The following is a 23,395-nucleotide window of genomic DNA, read 5'->3' on the forward strand; positions in this document are numbered from 1 at the left end:
GAGGGATTTCATATTCATGGGTGGGATTTTATTGCAAGTGGTGCTGTCTTTTTAGTCCTGGAATTTTATAAAGCAAGCATGTTAACGGGCATAAACATAGCATAAGCATAGTTGTCTTAAAATATATATTTTTTTTTACATTTTTCTTCGTAAACACAAATTATTGAAGGTGGCTGAGTTGCAGATGGCTTGACGTTTACCTTAATGAATATTTTAATTCCACTGCAGTCTGTGTCTATGTGTGTATAATTATGTTGTATTATACATTATTTCCACATCAATATTTTATCAATGTGCTGTGCACCATAGAGAATTTTGCAAATTGTCTGGTGCACTTAGCCACTATATCTTCTCTGATAAAGTGTTTATTTAACAGTAGCAGTTATATTGCATTCAGTAGCTAGTTGTGTTATGGTGGGAAATCTAGAAGGAACCAAAAACCCCTTCAGAAAAATACTGTAAAGTTGTGTACTTGGATGCTTAGTGTGATTTGGTTGGTGAAAGCTGATTTTTAGATGGTTACCCTGGACTTCACTGAAAAACTGATTTTGGGAACGTGTTACTAAACACTGAGTGCAGACATGCATGCAAGACCTAATCAGCCTCATGCTTTCCGTGATATCACAGACACAAACATTTCATCTAGCATTTGCTAAAGAAAGAGGGAGATGAAGAAGGAGAAATAGATTAGCCCTGACATAGGGTTGTCACCTGTACTGGAATGACCAAGACAGTCTGAGTTTTGACACTTGTGCCTGGGTTTTTGTCCCCCTGAAAAACGGACACAGTTAGTCCCAACCCCTTAGGCAGGACCAGTACAAGGGGGTAAGCCGAAGGGTCACCTGCCCACCCCAGGCGCAGTGTCGGGGGGGCAGTGGCCATTTCAGTTCCTCCTGCATCTTAGTGACAGGATCAAAACTGTCGGTCCCTGTCCCCGCCCACCACCTGCAAGGCTTTAGAATGCTTGGATTTGCTTGGGTTGAGTCCTGACATCCATCTGCTTTTGTCCCCACCTGTCAGCCCACCAACGATTTGCATTTCTTTAATTAAAGAATTCTTAGCTCTGTCCATTTTGAGTCTTGGAATTTTCGGCATCGTCTGTCCCTGCCCACTGGCCCGCCCACCTCCTATCAGACCTGTAGTACATAATCTAAGGAAGTGCTACAGGTGGTGGGCGGGCAAGGATAGAAGCCGTCAGAAGATGCAGAAAATGTCGGGACTACATCCCCAACAGAGCTAAGAATTCTAAAGCAATGCAGGTGGAGGGCGGGCTGACAGATGGGGACAGACGCAGACTGAAGATGCCGGGACTAAACCCAAGAACACTGAAGATTAATGCCCTGTACACATGATAGGATTTTCTGACAGCAAAATCCTGGATTTATTTCCAAAGGATGTTGGCTCAAACTTGTCTTGCATACACACGGTCACACAAATGTTGTCGATAATTCCAAACGTCAAGAACGTGGTGACGTACAAAAATGAAGCCGAGAAAAATGAAGTTCAATAGCTAGTACGGCTTTTCTGCTTGATTCCGAGCATGCGTGATTTTGTGCGTCGGAATTGTGTACACACGATCGGAATTTCCGACAATGGATTTTGTTGTTGGAAAATTTGAGATCCAGATCTCAAATTTTGTTTGTCGGAAATTCCGACGGAAAATGTCTGATGGAGCCTACACACAGTCGGAATTTCTGACAACAAGCTCCCATTGAACATTTGTTGTCAGAAAATCCTATCGTGTGTACAGGACATTACAGGTACAATGCAATTTCGTTCTGCTCTTTTCAGCTGAGCTCATAAGTCTGCTAAATAGGAGAGTTCTCAGTGGAAATATTTTTTAAAGTGACTTTGTGCTTTTAGGTGGATGATGTTGGAGGCACTGTGCTATATGTATTTTCCTTTAGCTGACTATTATGTCAGGTTCACACCAATGCATTTGCTGTGACTTGCATTTGTGTGAGCACAGCAGCCTATTAATTTAAATGGGCTGCTGTACCTGCAGGAAACACAGGAAAAAGGTCCCTGCACCTTCATGAAATGCAGCCGCAGGGAAATCGCATAGTGCTTTTAAAATGTGCTGCATTTTCTTTTACAAAGATTTTATTAATATGCATTTCAACAGTACTGCTTGACAGTTTGGTAGGTACATTGCAAATAAACTTTAAAACAATACCAAGACAATGTATGAATAGTAATAAAGAAAAATATAAACTGAATAGAGATGTTCCAGAAATACCAAAGTTGGTCGTGCGTAACATCTGGAAGGTGAATAACGCAGTCTGGAACTTCGCTGATCTGGGGAAGATTGCGTGAAGTATAGGACTAAAATGTCCACATATTATGTCAGGCGTCACCCATTGCTAGTCATATATTCAAAAGGTATATATCAACCAGAGCATAACCTTGAACAGTGCTATATAGCTAGCAACATAACCATCCCACCCAGGCAAATGCCCAGTGGCCTGACAAACTAGAAGAAAGAGTGAGATGTAAAGAAAGGGGGGAGAAGGGAAAAAAGAGACTTAAGACTGGAGAAGGACAGGACAAGTGTAGTATCAAATCTAGAAGGTTTAATATAATCCACCCAGGGTTACCAAACGCGGAGGAACTTATCATGGGTGTCATAGCAGTCGAATTTTCGTTTACCATTATATCATTCATACAGTTTTAACCGCCTCAAAACTAAATACAGGTGTCTTCCATGACCTTGCTATAGTTAACCTGGTTTCAGTAAAGAGATGCATCTCCAGCAAGCGCTCCAGACGAAGCTATTCTGCTATTGGCTTGCAGAGAAGAGACTCATAGAGATCCCTTTTAAGGTTAGCATGGAATATGTTGCGGAGAAGAGAGTAGACTCTGACCCATAATCTGCATACCTTTGGCATGTCAACCAAATATGCGCCATAGTGCCCTCCTGAGAACATCCATGGAAACACAAAGGAGAGTAGGCTGGAATGAAACGAGCCAACCTAGCTGGTGTGTAGTACCACCTGTAAAGTACCTTGTAAGCATTATCAAGAAAAAGAAAATTTTTTTGAGCATTTAGTGTTATGGTCATGACCTGCCAGTCTTCCGGATCCAGCTGCCTCCCCAATTCCGCCTCCTACTGAAGGTGATAAGACTGCAAAGGTGTTTTTTTAGAGGAGATGATTAAAGGAAGTAAATTAATGATATCAAGCCAGGTGTTTGAGGTCGGGCCCTACAGAGGCTTTCAAAGGTGTAGGGAGTAGGCCTAGATTTTATAAGCTGTTGGAGGAAATGCCAACACACACGTGGGATTATCTTAGAGCTGCTCCACCTCCCAGGAAGCTCCACCCCCTAACTGCGGCTGGTTCAGGCACGCATAGCCAGTCCATCCCTAACTCCGGCCGGTTTCCACTCACACAGCGGCTCCTGTGACTCTCCCTCCTGCTGTAAGGCATAGACAATACGACAGAATGGGTTGCTATAAGGGGGGTCTCTCTCTAATAGAGGTCTCTATGAGAATGGGGGTGCTGACTGCTGATCTAAAAAAAAAAAAAATGCCATGTGCAGATAAAGTGTTTGAGATTGGCTTGAAGAAAAGGTTGCAACCCTGCCTTGACAGTATTAATGAATAGACTGGGTTTTCCCATCTCTCTGATCAGTTCTTCCTCTTGAGGTTAGTTGGCTAAAGCCAACTAACCTCAAGATCATTGTTTAGTCTGGCCACATCAGGCAACTGTCATCTCATGTCTATAGCTAGCTTTAAAGGGAACCTGTGAGGTTAAAAAACAGAACTCCAGACATAAGATAGTACAGTACATTGTTGTGAAGCGCAGGCTCCAGCATAATTTGAATTACCTGTGTTTTCTGTCTTATGCAGCGTACACACGACGTGTATGGGCTTCATTGGACCTTCAGCAGACTTTTCCAGTCGAAAATCTGACGGACATTAGATTTGGAACATGCCTCAAATCTTTACGTCGTAACTCCGCCGGGCCCAGAAATCCGCTCCTCTGTATGCTAGTCCAACGGACAAAAACCGACGCTAGGGCAGCTATTGGCTACTGGCTATCAACTTCCTTATTTTAGTCCAGTGTACGGCATCATGTACAAATCTGTCGGACTTTGGTGTGATCGTGTGTAGGCAAGTCCTTTCGTTAAAAGTCCGTCGGAAGTCCGTCAAAAGTCTGTTGAAAGTCCGTCGGACCAGTCCGGTCGAAAAGTCCGCCCGTGTGTACACGGCTTAAGTCTCAGAATACAGTTAGTTGTTTTCCTTATTGACAGAGAAATTGGAGGGTTTCCCCATCCCCATATATGTTCATAAGGGGGTGTACCCTTGTATCAGTCTTGTAGGCTCATAGTAAGTAGTAGTCTTAAAGTGGATGTAAACCGATTAATGAAATTTGACCTAGGCACATCTATCTGTAGTGTTAACTTATCTCTCTCCAAAGCCATAAGTCCTGTGTATTTCTGCTGTTTCGTTCCTCTGTTATCAGCATGATAACTCCTGACAAGCTCTCAGACACACAAGATAAAACCAGCCTGAAATTTGTGTCGGGGAGGGTGCTATAAATAGATTAGCAGAGAGCTTGTCTTGTCACAGCACAGCTCTGCATATTCCTTCCTTCCTCTACCTATGTGGAGAGGGATGTGTGCCTTTCCCCCAATAAGCTGTCACACAGTGTAAGCCAAGAATCAACCATAACTGCTGAATGAGGAAGTAAAAATTATACCACAATGTTAGAGTTATAAAGAATATAGCAAGCTAAAGACAGCAGATATACATGCAAAACTTATGTAGGTGGATTTGTTTCATCCCTGTGTATCATCTGATGCTGTTCACTTCACTGGGTATTGTTAGGTTCAACTTTTAAACAAGTTGCTTATAGTTTATATTGCTTTGTCTAATTATTGCTTCATATAGGAATTAAGACACAGAGTCAGGTATGTCTGTATCAAAGTTCTGAGCATCCCCAAAAGGACTGCTCCCTTTACTTCTTTTATAGGCAGTTACAAAAGCAGTAATCTTATCGGCATTACCAAATGAGGTTAAGGTACAAAGAGTTTCTCATCAGCGAACATGTAATGATTATTCAGCAGTTCCAAATTCCATCTAGATACAGATTGATAGAACAATTGATACGTACATAGGTAAGAAAGGAGCACAAATAATTTAAATAGAACAATTGATACGTACACAGCTAAGAAAGGAGCACAAACAATTTAAATAGAACAATTGATACGTACACAGGTAAGAAAAAACAGAAACAATTAAAGTGGAACTCTAAGTCATTATTTCAACCCTATCAATTTCCCCCTTTGACATCATCCTCTCCTTCCCCCTGGGTCCTCATGAATAAGTTCTAGTCAGTTTTTCCCCAGAGTCCTTTCCCTGACCGCGAGTTGTCAGAGGGGTAGAACCCATCCCCCTAGGTACTACCAACATCTTAAAATTCAAGAAGAGGAGTTTTATAGGAGTAGGGTGATGTCAATACACACTTATCAGTATACCCTGTCTATTCTCCTAATTTTCCTATTTATTTTCCTGTATACACATATATTCGTGATTGTAAGTGATATTAATATTAGAATAATAATTACCATTGGACTTAACAACCAGTGAAAGGTATTGGTTGCTGTAGAAGACATTCCACTAAATATATCCCACCAATGTGGTGCAGTATCCTGTTGTATCTGCGAGGAAAGATGTACTAGTCTACCTTTGTCAATAATAATTTGCTACTTTAGGATCATCTATAGCCCATTCGAAAGTTGTTGTTTCCTCTACTTCAAGTACATTAATACCAGGAGTCCATGCATATATTTGTAAAACAACAATCTTCAACAAAAAATATGTAAGTAGATATTTCATCATGTTGTTTTCTCCGGTTGTTTCTTGCAATGTGATGCGTGTATCCAGGTAGGTTTTCCTTCCAGCTTTACTGAGGTGGCTGTGGTCAAGAGTACTTGGTAAGGACCTTCAAACCTGGGTTCCAATGTCTTTCTGGTGTGTTTCTTCACATATACATAATCCCCTGGTAGCAGAGTATGTGTACCTGTTATTGAATTAGGGTCTGGAAGAGAAGAATACACACTTTTGTGGATCTTAGTTAGACGTTGTTGTAATTGTATCACATATGCAGTCAAACTATCACATTGCAATTGCATACTCTGTGGAAAGTATAAACCCAATCTAGGTGCATTCCCAAAAAGTATTTCGTATGGGGATAATCCTGTCTTTCCTGTTGGAGTGTACCTTATAGAGAACAAAGCCAAAGGCAGGCATTCTGGCCAAGGCTTGTTTAACTCTTGCATGGCTTTTTGTATTTTTAACTTTATTGTCCCATTTACTCTCTCCACTGATCCTGAACTCTGTGGGTGGTAAGGGGTGTGAAAACTTTGTTGAACCCCTAACATGGTCATCACATTCTGCATGATTTCTCCTGTAAAGTGTGTCCCCCTATCTGATTCTATGGTTTCAGGAAGACCAAACCTAGGTATTAACTCAGTGATCAGTTTCTTAGCTGTGGCTTTAGCTGTAGCCGATTTTACTGGATAACTTTCGGGCCAACCTGAGAATAAATCGATACACACGAGGACAAATTCAAAAGAGCCGCTCTTAGGCATTTGTATGTAATCAATCTGCAGTCTCTGGAAGGGGTATTGGGCCCGTACCTGGTGTTTTCGTGGGGTTTTTACTCTCTGTCCTGGGTTATTCAGGAGACAGATTTGGCAGGCTGCACAGTAGTTTCTTGCAGTGCTACTGAATCCAGGGGCGAGCCATCCTTGGTTCACAATCCTATACATGGAATTGGAACTGACGTGTGTGGGTAGGTGAACTGCCGCTGCCATTTCTGGGTACAGAGAGGCAGGCAGGCATATTTTGCCTCCTTCCCTCCATACATTGTCAAGGTCTGGTGCTGCACCCATCCTGACCCACTTATCTTTCTCGCTCTCCCCTGCTTGCTCCTGTAATTTACTCAGCTGCTGCCATGTTGGTTCTGGGATACTCACCTCTACCGCTGCTAAGGTCTCAGGGCTTCCTTCCCCTAGAGCTGCCTGTTTTGCAGTCAAATCTGCAAATGCATTTCCTTTTGCCTCAATTGTTTTTGCGCTCGTGTGTGCCGCTATCTTCATAATGGCTACTCGTTTAACCTTTTGAAGATTGTTCAGGACTCTCTTAATCCCTTCTCCATGTTTTACAGGTGTACCTGCTGCTGTCAGATTACCTCTAGCCCTCCATATGTGGCCATAATCGTGCGCTACACCATAAGCGTAGGCAGAGTCAGTGTAAATATTCCCTTCTCGTTCTTTTAAGTATTCTAGGGCTTGTTCTAAAGCTTTTAATTCTGCTTCCTGTGCTGACATGTGGGCTGGTAAGGCCTGTGCTTCAATTACCTGCGTATCAGTCACTACAGCATACCCTGTGTGATATTTACCCTTGTCATCAGCAAACCTACTACCATCTATATACAAGGTGTGCTCAGCATTTAAAATTGGTGTATCTGTAACATGTGGAAATCCCATTGTCTCCTGTTCCATGAGCTGAAAACAATCGTGCTGATCTACTTCTTTAAACAAAAGAGTGTCAGTGTCCTCATTTCTTTTCTCACTAGTACTATTAGTACTATCATTCCCCCTTGCCAAATCTGGTGACTGAAGAGGCAAAAAGGTGGCCAAATTTAAGGTTGTACAGCGCTGAAAAGTGACATTTGGAGGTAAGAGTAAAGTACACTGTAACCTTAATTGCCTAGCCATTGAAATGTGTTTGGGCTGTACCTGAGACAAGATTGCATGTATGTCATGTGTGGTATGCACTACGACTGGATTGTCTAGAACAATCTCTGATGACTTATCTATGATAATTGACACTGCAGCTACCGCCCGTACACAAGACGGTGAACCTCTAGATACTGGATCTAATGCTGCTGAAAAGTAAGCGACTGGTTTTTGTTTTACATGTGCCTGTGTCAGAACACCTGTGGCATGTCCAGTGATCTCAGCAATGTACAGATTAAATATCTTGGTGTAATCTGGTATACCAATAGCCGGGGCAGAAATCAACAACTTTTTCAAAGTGATAAACGACTCATAAGCTACTTCTGTAAGCACATACGGTACAATTTTCAAACAATCGTATAATGGCTGCATCAAAGCGCTAGCATGTGGTATCCACTGTCTACAATATGACACGATACCTAAAAACATACGCAATTGTTTGAAATTCCGTGGGGGTAACATTCCCTTTATCACTTGAACCCTCTCCTCAGTGAGATGTCTCGTACCCTGTGATATACAATGTCCCAAAAAGATAACTTTTTCCTGACACACTTGTAACTTTTTCTTATTAACCTTGCAACCTTTTTCTGCCAAAAATCGCAACAAATTAAGGGTGGTGGCCAAACAAGTTTCTTTGTCAGGGCAGCATAACAATAAATCATCCACATATTGTAACAATACACAGGAATCTGGTGGTACCCATTCTCCCAACACCGTTTGCAATGCTTGCGAATACAAGGTAGGTGAATGCGCCATACCCTGAGGTAGGCGTGTCCAGGTTAGTTGCCGATTTTTTATTGAAAATGCGAACCAAAGTTGGCATTCTTCAGCAAGCGGGACGGAAAAGAAAGCATTCGCTAAATCTATAACCGTAAAGTACATACTGGTTGATGGTATTTGTGACAGTAATGTATGTGGATTGGGTACTAAAGGTGTCATCGGGGCTAGTATTTTGTTGACCGCTCTAAGGTCTTGGACCATTCTATACTTAACCGGACTACCGGCTACTGATTTCTTTTTAACCGGGTACAAGGGAGTGTTTGCCAGTGATTTTACCTCTTTTAGAACTCCACTTTTTAAGAAGGATTGGACCTGCATTTCTATGGCCGTCTCTTGGGGTTCACTAAGTGGATACTGCTTTTGTTGGGGAAGCACTGCTCCTGGAATCAGCTGTAGGGTAACCGGAGGTATGGGCAAAAGTCTAACATCAGCTGGATGTTTTTCCCATAATTCTCCTGGAAGGGACGACAAAATCTGATCTAAGTCTGAAGGAGGTGTGCCGGACAATTCCGATTCCTCCTCTAGGTATTGTATCAGGTTACACATCTCCATGTGTTCTTGATTATCCCCTATAGCTAAGGTGACAGTGCCATCTGGGTGATAGGTAATGTTAGCTCCTATTTTCTGCAAAATGTCAGCTCCTAACAAATTAGTGGGGGCTCCTCTGGATACCAGAAAGCGTGAAAGGAACATGTGGTTTCCTACTTTAACTTTCAGAGGTTTTGTAAGCGGGGCGTCGGCTAAAATGCCATCATATCCAGTTATTAGTAAAGTGTCAGGTGATTTTTGGCCAGGGAGTAGTTCAGAGTCAGAAAGTAACGAGCGTGAAGCTCCTGTATCGACTAAACAAGAGATTTTCTTATTACCAACCGTTATATTTGTCTTAAGCATTGTTGTTTTGGATTTTTCTAAAACCGGGGTGAGTCATGCTCGTGGACCATCTCCCTGCTGCCTGATATGACTATTTTTGTTGTCCCTGGGCTGGTTCCTTCTCTGATTAACTGGAGAATCAACACCTTCCTCTCCTTCATCCCTTATTCTTTTCTTACAGTTGCGTCTGATGTGACCAATCTTGTTACAGTAGTGACAGGTAAGGGGTTTGCGAAAGGAACCTCTACCTTGCTCTTGGGGACCCCCGAGTGCGTTGATAGCATGAGATTTCCTCCCTTTGGTTTCTGCTAAGTCCGCCTCTATGCCTTGCGCTTTTTGTAACAACGTCCCTCTATCTCTAGTTGCCCTCCACTCTGGTGTGCAGGCTTTCAGTCTCTCACTTATCTGTGGAATTAATCCCTCCATAAATTGTCTATTGAAGGCTCGGATTGTGACTGGCAGGGCCAAGTCCAATCCCTCATCTGCCATCATACTTTCCATAGATAAGTAAAATTCTGATACAGTCTGTCATGGCATTTGCTTCATGGGTGATATGGACCCCCTCTCCTGTTGTTTTGCCTGACAAAAAGCTTCTAATCTAGCAATAAAAGGGGCCCTTGAGTCTATATGTCTGACATGTCCTGTCTCTAAATTGCCATCCCCATCAACTTGTCCTGCAGGTCTGTGTGGACCTATTTCTGTCATAAACTGGTTAAACAGGGTCAGAGTCATTTTGTGTCTGCATAGATCCTCCCCATCCTGCCAGGTCGCTTCATGTGTATTCATTAACTGTGTCACAAATCTACAAAAAGCAGCTGGCTTTGCTACCGGGTCTGGGGCGCTCTGTATTAATGCCATAAGGGTGTCTGCCGACCATGGTGCCCAAGTCCTTATTTGCATTCTACGAGTGACAGTAGGCGGGGCATTTGGATGGGCTGCTTGTCCAAATTCTGGATTGTTTACCTGAACAATGCGTGTATCAGTGCGTACGGGAGCTACAGTTTCTGGATGAGGTTTTTGTGCCCCACAATGCACACATTCTACTGCCCATTCTGGGTTTTGTGCTCCACAATCCTGACAAACCCATCCTCTCCCCTCAAGTACCGGATATATCTTGTGTGGTTTGCGTTCTACATCAGTGTATGGGGGTGGGATGGCTGAGCTGGGAGCCTCGACATTTTTTGTTCTTCTATCTTTCATATCCCAACCATCACAATCTGGATTATACTTCCACCCCTCTTCTTTCGCTCTATTTGAGACCTTAATTAAGCATTGAACCTGACGCATCCATTGCTTCTCTAACACCTCTCCTTGTCTGTCCCTTTTTATTTCACTCCATACATCCGGGTCTAAGCCCGCTGCTCCTTTCACCTTAAATTTACGAAGGACATCCTTTAAGTCCTGTGCTTCGGTTTTCCCATAAATGTTCTTAATTATCTGTGGCACCGTATAGTGCGCCACAATTCCCTGACGGGGTTTTGTGTTCCTCTGGCCCATTCTAACAGTCCTGCCTAGGTAGCGTGTGGGACACTTAGTGTACAATATAATGCGGCTACAACATATACAAGAATGAATAATTACTTTATATGCTAGCCCAATAGCAAACCAGCTAAGTTACACTAGTTCCTCGTTGCCTTCCTCCTAGGGTGCTAGAATTCTAGAAACCTCTCCGGAATGAGATTTCTGAAACCAAATTACTTTATATGCTAGCCCAGTAATAAATAATTACTTTATATGCTAGCCCAATAACAAACCAGAATGCGGCTACAACATATACAAAAATGCGGCTACAACATATACAAGCATTCCTTTAAGTGGCCAGGTATCCGACTAGATCTTGGGACTTTGTTGAGACCTTATTCCCTCCCCGTATCTGGGAATCCCTCTCATACACTCTTATCCCTGCTTTATGGAGCAGACAGGGCTTATACTCTCAACCCGTCTATGGTTTATGAGTTAGATGTGAGGTTAAGCATAAGCGTCAGACCCCCAAGCTCACAAGCCCTCAGGTTCCCAATCGTGTGAGGTAAGGCGCATTCCGTTGCTTAGTTTGGCAATCCCCTTCTAACTCATACCATCCTTGACAAGGCTCATTCACTTTCTCAACAAGACAGACAAGACAAACACAGATAACAAAACAAACAAATAATTCCAGCAATATAAACTAAAATATGCAGTAATTCTAGACTCACCACTACAGAGGCTGGTGTTTTAAAACCAGGAGAACCGTAACTGACAGAACGGATAGGCACAAATCAGGGGAGCACAGAATATAAGAAAAATAAAGCTTTTTCTTACCTGCGCAGGTTTTTTTTTTTGATCTGTGGTTCCCGGAATGCCTGTCTTTTTGTTCCGTCAGCCGCGTTCGTCCACCTCTTGTAGTATCATCGGTGAGTCCCTGTTCCGAGCGCCAAAATGTTAGGTTCAACTTTTAAACAAGTTGCTTATAGTTTATATTGCTTTGTCTAATTATTGCTTCATATAGGAATTAAGACACAGAGTCAGGTATGTCTGTATCAAAGTTCTGAGCATCCCCAAAAGGACTGCTCCCTTTACTTCTTTTATAGGCAGTTACAAAAGCAGTAATCTTATCGGCATTACCAAATGAGGTTAAGGTACAAAGAGTTTCTCATCAGCGAACATGTAATGATTATTCAGCAGTTCCAAATTCCATCTAGATACAGATTGATAGAACAATTGATACGTACATAGGTAAGAAAGGAGCACAAATAATTTAAATAGAACAATTGATACGTACACAGCTAAGAAAGGAGCACAAACAATTTAAATAGAACAATTGATACGTACACAGGTAAGAAAAAACAGAAACAATTAAAGTGGAACTCTAAGTCATTATTTCAACCCTATCAGTATAGAAGAGGGTTTACATCCACTTTAAGTGAGGCTAACCACACTCTTCCTGCTGACTGACAGCCCAACTCAGCTGTCACATAGGAGGCCAGATGTCTTAACAAATTAAATAGTGCGATTTTTTGTGTGTCTAATCCCTACTAAGGCAATATGGAGCAATGTGTGCATTATTCAATTCATTGTTACCACTCTAATTGATGCCCACATCACAGGAAACTCCAAGCAGGCAAAGCCACATTGAATCTTACAAACTGCATTTCCATTGGAGGTGTCTACATGTTACATTTGGTGTGCACATAAAGTATGTTATATATATTTGGATTTGAGAGATGTTGTACTGATCTTTTGCATATTACGTTGTATATGTAAGTAACCAGACCTGGGTCTGTTGCTTCCTCCAACTGTCATTGGTGCCAAGGTGTCATTGCACCCTATATTGACGCTATGGGGGAATTTACTAAAACTAGAGTGTGCAAAATCTGGTGCAACTTTGCATAAAAAACTATTTCGCTTCCAAGATTTGGTGTCAAAGCTTAACTAAACAAGCTGAAGTTGTACAGCTGCACCAGATTCTGAGTGCTGCAGTTTTAGTAAATTTCCCCCATATGTATTTTAAAGTATGCTATAAGCAAGTATTTGGCACTTTGCACAGTAGAGTAAGGACTGGCCAAAGAGGCATCATTGACGCAATTGGCCAGCTTGAAAATATATATAAACCAAGAATCTCTTTGGCTTTTTTTTTTTTTTTTGCAAAAGTCTGCTAGAAGATTTTAAGTGTATGTAGCAGTGGCCAGTAGGGATGGGCGAACGGTTCGGCCCGAGCATAAGTTTGGTTGTTCGGTAGTTCGGCAAACAGCTGAACAAACGGGTCGTTCGACCGTTTGTTCGCCCCCCCGAACCAACCACAATGCATTGCGGCGCTGAACAGTGCATTGCAAGCCCTGATTGGCTGCAGCAGTGAAAGCTTCAGCCAATCAGGGCACAGAGCACTGTCAGAGTCATGATTGGACACTGTCATCATGACTTTATCCAATCATAGCTCATTCCCGCCCCACAGTATAAAACTATTCTTTCAATGGCAGCCATTTTCAGTGTGATTGACGTGGAGAGAGATAGAACAGGGCTCTGTTCAGTGTTATTAGTGTGCTATACTGTGCTATTTTGCTTCAATTGTCATTGTACAATATTAGTTTAGTGTCAGTCTAGGGATAGTGTGAGTGTAGTGAGGAGGACCATCATTCAGCTTTGCATAGTGTGCAGCTAGAGTAGGGACAGCTCAGATAGTTTCACTGTAGTGTAGTGAGACCGTGTTATATATACATACATTAGTGTAGAGTAGGGACAGCCCAGATAGTTTCAGTGTAGTGTAGCGAGACGGTGTCAGTAATCTTTACATTTGTGTATAGCTAGAGTAGGGACAGTTCAGATAAAGTTAGTGTAGTGACGGTTGAACACCGTCTATTTGATTGTGTTACTGCTAGTTTTACACCATTTACTTTTATGTACGTTACTGCTAGTTTAACACCATTTACTTTTGTATGCGTTACTGACAGTTTAACGCCATATAGTTTTGCGTGCGTTACTGCCAGTTTAACGCCATATAGTTCTGTGTGCGTCACTGCCAGTTTAACGCCATTTACTTCTGTGTGCGTTACTGCCAGTTTAACACCGTATAGTTTTGCGTGCGTTACTGCCAGTTAAACACCATATAGTTGTGTGTACGTTACTGCCAGTTTAACGCCATTTTGCTTCTGTGTGCGTTACTGCCAGTTTAACACCATATAGTTCTGTGTGCATTACTGCCAGTTTAACGCCATATAGTTTTGCGTGCGTTACTGCCAGTTTAACGCCATATAGGTTTGCGCGCGTTACTGCCAGTTTAACACCATATAGTTCTGTGTGCGTTACTACCAGTTTAATGCCACATAGTTTTGCGTGCACTACTGCCAGTTTAACACCATATCGTTCTGTGTGCATTACTGCCAGTTTAATGCCATTTACTTCTGTGTGCGTTACTGCCAGTTTAACACCATATAGTTCTGTGTGTGTTACTGCCAGTTTAACTCCATTTACTTCTGTGTGCATTATTGCCAGTTTAACGCCATATAGTTCTGTGCGTCACTGTACGTTTGGCGCATTATATTGTAGTATATTATAGTGTATCCATGGAGTGTGTTTGTGTAGCGTGAGTACTCAAATTAAAGTGCACCAAACACCTCTTTACATTGATTAAAGTGCATCTACGTACAGATTTCAACTTCTTCTTTACATTTGCTTATAAGCACCGCCCCCTCCTGCCCAATAATGTCTGGGAGGACAACAAGGAAAGGCAGACATTCCCTTGGCACTGTAAGGGGGCCAGCAACAAATGTGTCCACAGGCAAAGGTGGACGAGGTGGTCAGTCCTCAGGCAGGGCATCATTTCCTCTGTTTAATGAGTTTGCCCGTGCTTTCCAGCCACAGCATGCAGAGGAGGTGGTGGACTGGCTTACTAAACCTTTCTCATCCTCCTCATCTTCTGTCACGCAAGCAGAGACAAGTGTGCGGTCCCCTGCAGTTTCCAGAGTGGATAAACCTGCCTCCTTGTCCACATCTATTCCCGCCATAGCCCCAACATCAGCCATTGAGGAGTCAGCTGAGTTATTTGACCACAGCATCAGCCACTTGCTCCTTGATAACACCCAGCCATTACTAGATTCAGATGTTGGTTCTGAGGTTGAGGATGACAGGAACATGAGCCTAGAGAGAGGGAGGAACACTGGTAGACAAAGCCACGCAAAAGGGGCACAAATCTGTCCCTCCTCCTCCTCCTTACCCACTTTAGTCTGCCCCTGCGATACCGAGTCGTTACCTTTCATCAGCCTCCACTGACAGGGATGATGGAATTGCACAGGGTCAGCAGCACACCACCAACTGTAGACTGTAGCCGGCAAATTTCTCTGCCCCATCTGCTGCAGCAGAAAAAAAAATACAGTCCCTGCCACCCACATGCCCAGTGTCTGAATGCAAGCTTGTCAAAGCTGTTGGCTCTCAACTTCTGCCTTTCAGCCTGGTTGATTCTGCCCCCTTCCGTGAATTTGCACAATGTGCTGTACCACAATGGCAGGTTTCCAGTCACTACTACTTTTCACGTAAGGCCATTCCAGCTCTCTACCATCACGTAGAAGGGAATGTTCTGGCATCGCTGGGCAAGGCAGTCAGCCATAAAATCCACCTTACTGCTGACACATTGTCCAGCAAGCATGGGCAGGGAGGATATATTTCATTCACAGCACACTGGGTAACGCTGCTTGCAACTCAAAAGGATGCAAGACAGGGCTCAGGTGCTGCAGCTTATTGTGCCCCCACGTCTCCATCAGGTACCCCTATTCTCAGAGTCAGGCTAAAAGGTGCCATACAGTGCTTCAGCTGGTGTGTTTAGGGGACAGGAATCACACCGGAGCAAAGATTCTTGCAGCTCTGCAGGGACAGTCCCAGAGGTGGTTCACACAATGCCAGCTGGAGCCAGGAATGGTGGTGTCCGATAATGGCTCAAACCTTCTGTTCGCCCTTAGACTGAGAAAGTTGACACATGTGCCATGCCTGGCACATGTCCTCAATTTGGTGTTGCATAGTTTCCTAAGTACGTACCCAGGATTGCAAGATGTACTAAAGCAGGCCAGAAGAGTCTGTAGCCATTTCAGGCGTTCATACACAGCCGGTGCTCGGTTGGCTGAAATTCAGCGGGAATTCCACCTGCCCATAAACCGCCTGATTTGTGACATGCCCACCAGGTGGAACTCAACTTTGGGAATGCTGCAGCGGCTATACATGCAGCACAGGGCCGTCAACGAGTATCTGTGCCAGTACGGCACAACGACAGGCTCAGGCCACCCCACGCCAATGGCTGATCATTAAGGATGCATACACTGTATTGTCACCATTTGAGGAGGCCACAAGAATGGTGAGCAGTGACAGTGCATGCATCAGTGACACAATCCCTGTTGTGTTCCTGCTGGAGCAGACTCTGCATGGCATTATGGACAGGGCACTGGAGGCAGAGCAGCAGGAGGAAGAGGAGGACTTCCTTTCCTCTCAAGGCCCACTTTATCCAGACACCATCATCATTCCTATGTCACAGAACACACAGGAGGAGGGAGGGGAGGAGGATGAGGAGGAGGATTCTGGCACTTTCATAGGCTTCGAAGAAGAGGAAGACATGCGTCAATCTGTAAGCGATGCATTTCCATGCTTCAAAGCCTGCGAAAGGACCCAAGAATACGTGGCATAAAGGAGAAGGATGATTACTGGTTGGCAACCCTTCTTGACCACCGTTATAAGGGGAAGGTCTCAGAACTCATACCGTCCCCACAGAGAGTGCAGAAGATAAAATCTCTTGAGGACACATTAAAGAGGATTTTATTGAACATTTTTCCTGACTCCAGTAGGTTACAGTGTGGTGGAAAACGTCACTGAGTCTTCTGCTGGTCAAGAGAGGAGCGTTGGAGAAGGCATCCACCTAAGTGAGGCATTTCGGAATTTTTTTAGTCCTTGCCGCCGAGGGCTGTCAGCTTCCACATCCCATTGGCAGCATCTGCATCACATGGTGGACGATTACCTCGGGGCTAAAACAGAGATGGAGAGCTTTCCAGCTGACGATCCACTGACTTACTGGGTCATGAGAATAGACCCCTGGCCAGAACTTGCCCAGTGTGCCATTGAGTTGTTGGGCTGCCCTGCATCCAGCGTGCTTTCAGAACGGGCATTCAGTGCTGCAGGAGGTTTCGTTACCGATCATAAACGCGTCTGTCCACAGACTCCGTGGATCATTTGACTTTTATAAAAATGAATCAGTCCTGGATTACCAGCTATGAAGCCCCTGATGCCGGTGTCACTGATTAAGTCTTTTTGGGATGTGGCATCTCTGCAGGACTTCGAGACTTCGAGGCTGCCTAGCTTTGAGGGTGTTCAATCATTTCATCTGGAAAAAAGTTTTTGGTATAGGTTTCATGGGCACAATTAACATACAAAGAGCAATTTTTCAGCACCTGTTTGACAGGTGCATATCATTGCAATTTTTTACAGCAAGGCCAATTCTTGCTTTCATCAAGATTACTTCTATAGGGTTACGGTGGGAAGGCGCCACCGACACCCAAAGACAAATTTTTCAGCACCTGTTTGACAGGTCCATATCATTGCAATTTTTTTACAGCAAGGCCAATTCTTGCTTTCATCAAGAGTACCTCTATAGGGTTATGGTGGGAAGGCACCCCCAACTCCCAAAGAGTAATTTTTCAGCACCTGTTTGACAGGTGCATATCATTGAAATTTTTTTACAGCAAGGCCAATTCTTGCTTTCATCAAGAGTACCTCTATAGGGTTACGGTGGGAAGGCACCCCCGACACCCAAAGAGTAATTTTTCAGCACCTGTTTGACTGGTCCATATCATTGAAATGTTTTTACAGCAAGGCCAACTCTTGCTTTCATCAAGAGTACCTCTATAGGGTTACGGTTGGAAGGCGCCACCAACACCCAAAGACCAATTTTTACGCACCCGATACTTCTATCCAAAGTCAAAGTGACACCAGAATGTATCCAAAAATCTCTAATCTTGTTCCCAGTGCACTACATTGTGGCCTCATTATACACAGTGGCTCCCCAGCTGTTGCTGAGCAAAATAAAGGCAGCTTGCAGGGTAAATTTCATTTTTTTGGCTTTATAAATGCAATTATTTCTGCAGCAGATTCTAGACATGGTACAGATCTGTCACTTTACAGGTAGACTAAGGGGACCCCCCAGGCACTATATTGGAAGGAGTTTTTAATTTTTATGCTTTCACTTTAAAAATCAAAAAATCAATGCTCATTTACAAATTACGTTTTTCACAAACTTTTTTTTTTATTGATACATGTCCCTCAGGGCAGGACCCGGAACCCTATAACCATTGTATGCCAAATTACTTGCATATGCATTTGAAATGGGCACTTTAGATTTTTGATGTTCGGGTCCCATTGACTTTAATGGGGTTCGTTATTTGGGTCCTAACTTTTGCGGTGTTCGAAAGTTCGGGTGCGAACTGAACAGGGGTCCGTTCGACCCATCCCTAGTGGCCAGCTGAAGCCCGCTGTCAGCTGATGTCAAAGAGTAGGTCCAGGGAAAGACCGCAATTAGATGGTCGGGATCCGCCCACATGCCTGGACTGGCACCCAGCTCAGCCTCTCAGTGAGCTTCTGAGAGCCTGAGTTGGCTGCTCCCACCCCCTCTATAGCCTACCAATGACAGTTACCAGCTCTCTGATCAGGGAGCTCTGAGAACTGAGCAAACAGCGGTGTTTGATTACTCAGTTCTCAACCTTTAAGCCGGCCCCCACCCCATGTGACAGCACTTGGCCAATCACCAAGCACCAGTGTTGTCACACTGGGAAGACAAGTTTATACCTAGAAATGCTGAGTATGTTCTTCACACCCTTTGGTTGAAGGGGTGCAATGGCAAAATGAGCATGTGCTGCCGGGCGACCAGCCAACTTGTTGTATTATGCCGCATACACACGGGTGGACTTTTCGATGGACTAGGTCTGGTGGACTTTTCGACTGGCTTTCGAATGAACGGACTTACCTACACACGATCAACCAAAGTCCGACGGATTCGTACGTGATGACGTACGACCGGACTAAAATAAGGAAGTTCACAGCCAGTAGCCATTAGCTGCCCTAGCGTCGTTTTTTGTCCGTCGGACTAGCATACAGACGAGCGGACTTTTCGACCAGACTGGAGTCCGTCGGAAAGATTTGAAACATGTTTCATTTCTAGGTCCATCAAACTTTTGGGGAAAAAAGTCAGCTGGAGCCCACACACGATCGAATTATCCGAAGGAGTCCGGACCAAGTCTGCCGTAAAGTCCGCTCGTGTGTACGCGGCATTACTGTGCATGGGCAATGCACAGGTTTGCTTTAAGGTGATGTTGATGAACCGGGTGTTTGAATATGACAAGTTAAGTTCTATAGAAGCTAGGTTGCAAACACAACTTCTGCAACTGGGTATCCTTTTAAAGCAACGGTTATAAATACAGTATATACTGTATAGTAAAGCCTCAGTTTGGCTTATGGTCAGTCGTGTGATGTCTTCCACCCTTTAGCAGTGGACAGTTCCTGAATGCTGCAGAAAATATGGTGCCGTTCTATGCAGCATTCTCCTGTGAGCCCAAGGCAGCTTTATAGCGAACAAATCCTTGATTCCCTGGGCTCTCGGGAAGTGGGTTGAATGATGCTGGACACCAGTCGTTCAAATCAGAAGAGGACCAACACTAGAACATTGTGGGGAGTCTGTTTAAGAGTTGCGTTTTGATTTTTATAAGTCAAGTGAATTTTTTTTTTTTATTAGATACTAGAGTTGGGCTTTAAAGGAGTTCTCTATACCAGTGTGCACCAATTATGGCATTTAGAAGCAATTTAGACCAGACTAGGCAACAGTGAACACATTTTGGTTGCCAAGGAGCATGCACTCACAGCAATTTTTTTTTTTTTTAAGTAGCTACAACTGTAATTTTTGTGGTTCTTTGGACCTGTTCTGCATTGCCCTAAAAATCTTCAGTTTTCTTTTGTCCGTAAAATGTTTTCTATTGAAACTGATGCAGGTCTTACCTTGACAACCTTCTCCATCACTCACATCACTTAATAAAACACCTTACTCTTTTCTGGTTTGCCTTTCCACTTGACTGACCACTAATTCAGCCAGAAGGCAACAGAGACAATCACAACACAAAGAAGAACTGAGGTTTAGCAGTAGCATCATGCAGCAGTTTTCAAAAGTTAAAGGAGAAGTAGGGCCAAAGCTATTTTGGCCCTACTTCTCCTCTGGATCGCAGGAATGCACTTTTTTCTACACCCCTGTGACCAGTTTTCAGCTAAAGCCTGTTGTCAGCTGACGTCACTCAGTCAGTCAAGGCTCTAGAAAGATCCCAGATGTCTGACTGGAAACCAGTCATTCCAGCCCGCTCCACAGCCTGGGACTCCAGTGAGCGCTGGAGGGCAGAACTCAATACTGAGAACTAAGCAATCCACAGTGTTTGATTGCTCAATTCTTGGTGTAGAGTCAGCAGGGAACAGCTGCAGCTGGCATCAGTGCTGCAGTAATCTAGGTGGGTATGAATGTTTGTTTTTTTGTATTCCAAAGCTTCTCTTTCAAGCTGGATGATAACCTCTAGATATGTCTGTTGATGAGTGCCATTGAAAAAATAGCTATAAGCCCAGGTTCACATTGAGCTGCAGGAATGAAGCCGTGCGAGTTCAGCTCAACTCGCACGATTTCACTCCTGCATGTCAGTCCCAATTTGGGCTGCGATTTCACAGACATATGTGCGGGTTTCTGCACAGATGTCAATGGAAATCGCACCCAGAAATCGCTAAAAGTAGTACAGAAACTACTTTTTGAAATCGGAAGCATTGCACCAATTGGGATGGTGCCATTGCTGGCAATTGCCGCCGATTTGACATGTCAAATCACATGTCAAAACGCACCAATGTGAACCAGGGCTAAAACAGGATTTTTGTAACATGGACTTAATTTTTTTAGGTAAGGGTGGACAGCTGATTGACCTACCCTTCAGAGGTTGATATCAATGGGAGGAATTGTGTCCCATCGTTGGTATCCATGGAAGGAATATTGCCCCACCATTGGTCTCAGTGAGAGAAACTGTGTCCCATCAATGTAACAAGGAATGGACTGTCTTCTATCACTTCAACAGTAAATGTAACGCAGGACACTGTGGGTGCTTTTAAGGGAACCTGCTTCCAGAGCTTTAATTAAAGTAGAGTGTGGGGTACCAATTAGCAATAAGAATCTGCTAGTGTGGATACCATCTATTGAGGCTTAGTTCATTAAGTGCTGCAAATGTGCTGCTAGATAGCAGCTCCAGGGATGGGGTAGAGCCAATCCAATCATGTCTAATTGCAGCATACAGAGCCATATCCTAGCCTGACCCTTTTTCCAAACGACATCCCTAAACAGTGTGCCTAATTTCCTAAATCAGGGTCTGGTGATCCATATTTGATATTATGAAGTATGTAAAGTAGCTGGGGCATCCAGGTCATCTTTAATACATTACAGTGGCCCACAACTGACAATGGGAGGCGACACCATGTGTTACACCTGTCCTTGAAGCCCATCAGTAATGGGGTCAGGTTGCGAGGAATAACTTGGGATCTGCTGTCATATGAACACCCAAATATTTGAAGCTGTCTACTACTCTGTTCTTGATGCTATTTTCTTACATACAGTGATCTTTGAAAGAGTGATAGAAATATCTTGCATGCTATTTGTGTGTTTCTTAATCTAACTGATGCTCTGTTCCTTTACAGGTTGAGAGGGAAAAATCGATTCTGTTAACTAATCTACAAGAGTCTCAGACTCAACTGGAACATACTAAGGGAGCCCTAACCGAGCAGCATGAACGGGTCCATAGACTTACAGAACATGTGAATGCAATGAGGAGGCTCCACAGCGGCAAAGAGCTGGACTCTGATAAAGCTAAAGTATCTGGAGAGGAGACTCATGACTATGAGGTCGACATCAATGGCCTGGAGATCCTGGAATGCAAATATAAAGTTGCTGTTACGGAGGTGATCGACCTCAAAGCAGAACTTAAAGCCTTAAAGGAAAAATACAATAAGCATACAGAGAGCTACACAGAAGAGAAGACAAAGCTGGATTCAAGGATCCAGATGTACGACGAAGAGGTTATGGGTCTAGAGAAGGCCCATAGGGAGAGTAGTGATAAACTGATTCTGTTGGAGAGAGAGCTTCATATAATGACTGCTATAGCAAACGAGACTCACAACACCCTTAATACAGCTCAGGATGAGTTAGTGACTTTTAGTGAAGAGTTAGCCCAACTCTACCATCATGTATGTCTATGTAACAATGAAACACCAAACAGAGTTATGTTGGACTACTACAGGCAAAGCAAGGGTACCCGTAGTGGAAGCTTAAAGGGTCCAGATGACCCCAGAGGACTTCTATCCCCAAGGCTGGCCAGGCGGGGTATAGCTTCACCAGTGGAAGCAAGAAGCCCTTGTGAGTCAGTCCCAAAAGAGAGCATAGATTCCAGTAGGGAGCCCACTCCTCAAAAGTCTACTACTGTTTCCCCCATCATCACTGCCCCCCCATCCTCTCCTGTATCTGACTCTAGTGATATTCGAAAGGAGCCAATGAACATCTACAACCTCAATGCCATAATCAGGGATCAAATTAAACATTTGCAAAAAGCTGTGGACAAGTCCTTACAGTTGTCACGTCAGCGGGCCGCAGCTAGGGAATTGGCGGCAATGATCGATAAAGACAAGGAAGCCTTAATGGAGGAGATACTCAAGCTAAAGTCTTTGCTTAGCACCAAACGGGAACAAATAGCAACTCTCAGAGCTGTGTTAAAGGCAAACAAACAGGTAAATGTCATAGTACACCCTCGGTTTATTAACTGTCATAATCCATCTGTATATTTTTGCTATCAGTTGGTTTTTAGGCTGGATCTTAGATCTATTTTTTGCATGCCAGTTCTGGTTTTTAAAGTGGTACCAGAACTGCAGTGCTGAAAAACAACCAACAGAAGGTGGAGGTTCAAAGCTGATCCTTTAACAATTAAAAGAGAAGTTATACTAACCTAGGTGGATGCAGCATCGATCCACCTCTGCAGTGAGAATTGAGCAATCAAACACCGCTGATCACTCATTTCTCCCCCCTCCTGTCTGAGCAGAGAACCATGACTGTCTGTCAGCGGCTCTCTGCTCTCCTCTCCAGCACCCACTGTAACGCTGGGCTGTGGAGGGGGCAGGAGGTTCTGGCTCAGCCTCTCAGCAGATCACTGAGAGGCTGAGCCAGGTGTTGGTCCAGGCATCTGGGTGGGGTCAGGATCCTGAGGATTTCCTGAGCCCTTGGACCGCCTGAGTGACGTCAGCTGACAATGGGCTGTCGGCTGAAAATGGGTCACAGGAGTGCTGAACAAAGTGCACTCCTGTGATCCATTGGAGATGTATGTCAAATAAGCTTTGGCCCTACTATCCTTTAAAATACTGAATGTCAGTGATCAGCCAGTTCCTACTACCTCTGTTTCAGATAAGGGGGCTTACAGAGGGTGGAAAGGCTATGGTGAAAAAA

General features: G+C 43.8%; 1 protein-coding gene across 8 annotated transcripts in view; it reads left to right on the forward strand.

Moving 5' to 3' along the window:
• BICD1 (BICD cargo adaptor 1) overlaps positions 1-23,395 on the forward strand; it is a 423,296-nt gene that overhangs the window by 295,619 nt on the left and 104,282 nt on the right. For all 8 annotated transcript variants that reach the window (XM_073621869.1, XM_073621870.1, XM_073621868.1 and 5 more), the window contains exon 5: positions 21,604-22,686. In XM_073621869.1, coding sequence (XP_073477970.1) covers positions 21,604-22,686 — 1,083 coding nt within the window. The remainder of the gene's footprint in view (positions 1-21,603; positions 22,687-23,395) is intronic.

The sequence above is a fragment of the Aquarana catesbeiana genome, linkage group LG03 (genome assembly GCF_042186555.1).
Source record: "Aquarana catesbeiana isolate 2022-GZ linkage group LG03, ASM4218655v1, whole genome shotgun sequence".
Lineage (NCBI taxonomy): Eukaryota > Metazoa > Chordata > Amphibia > Anura > Ranidae > Aquarana > Aquarana catesbeiana.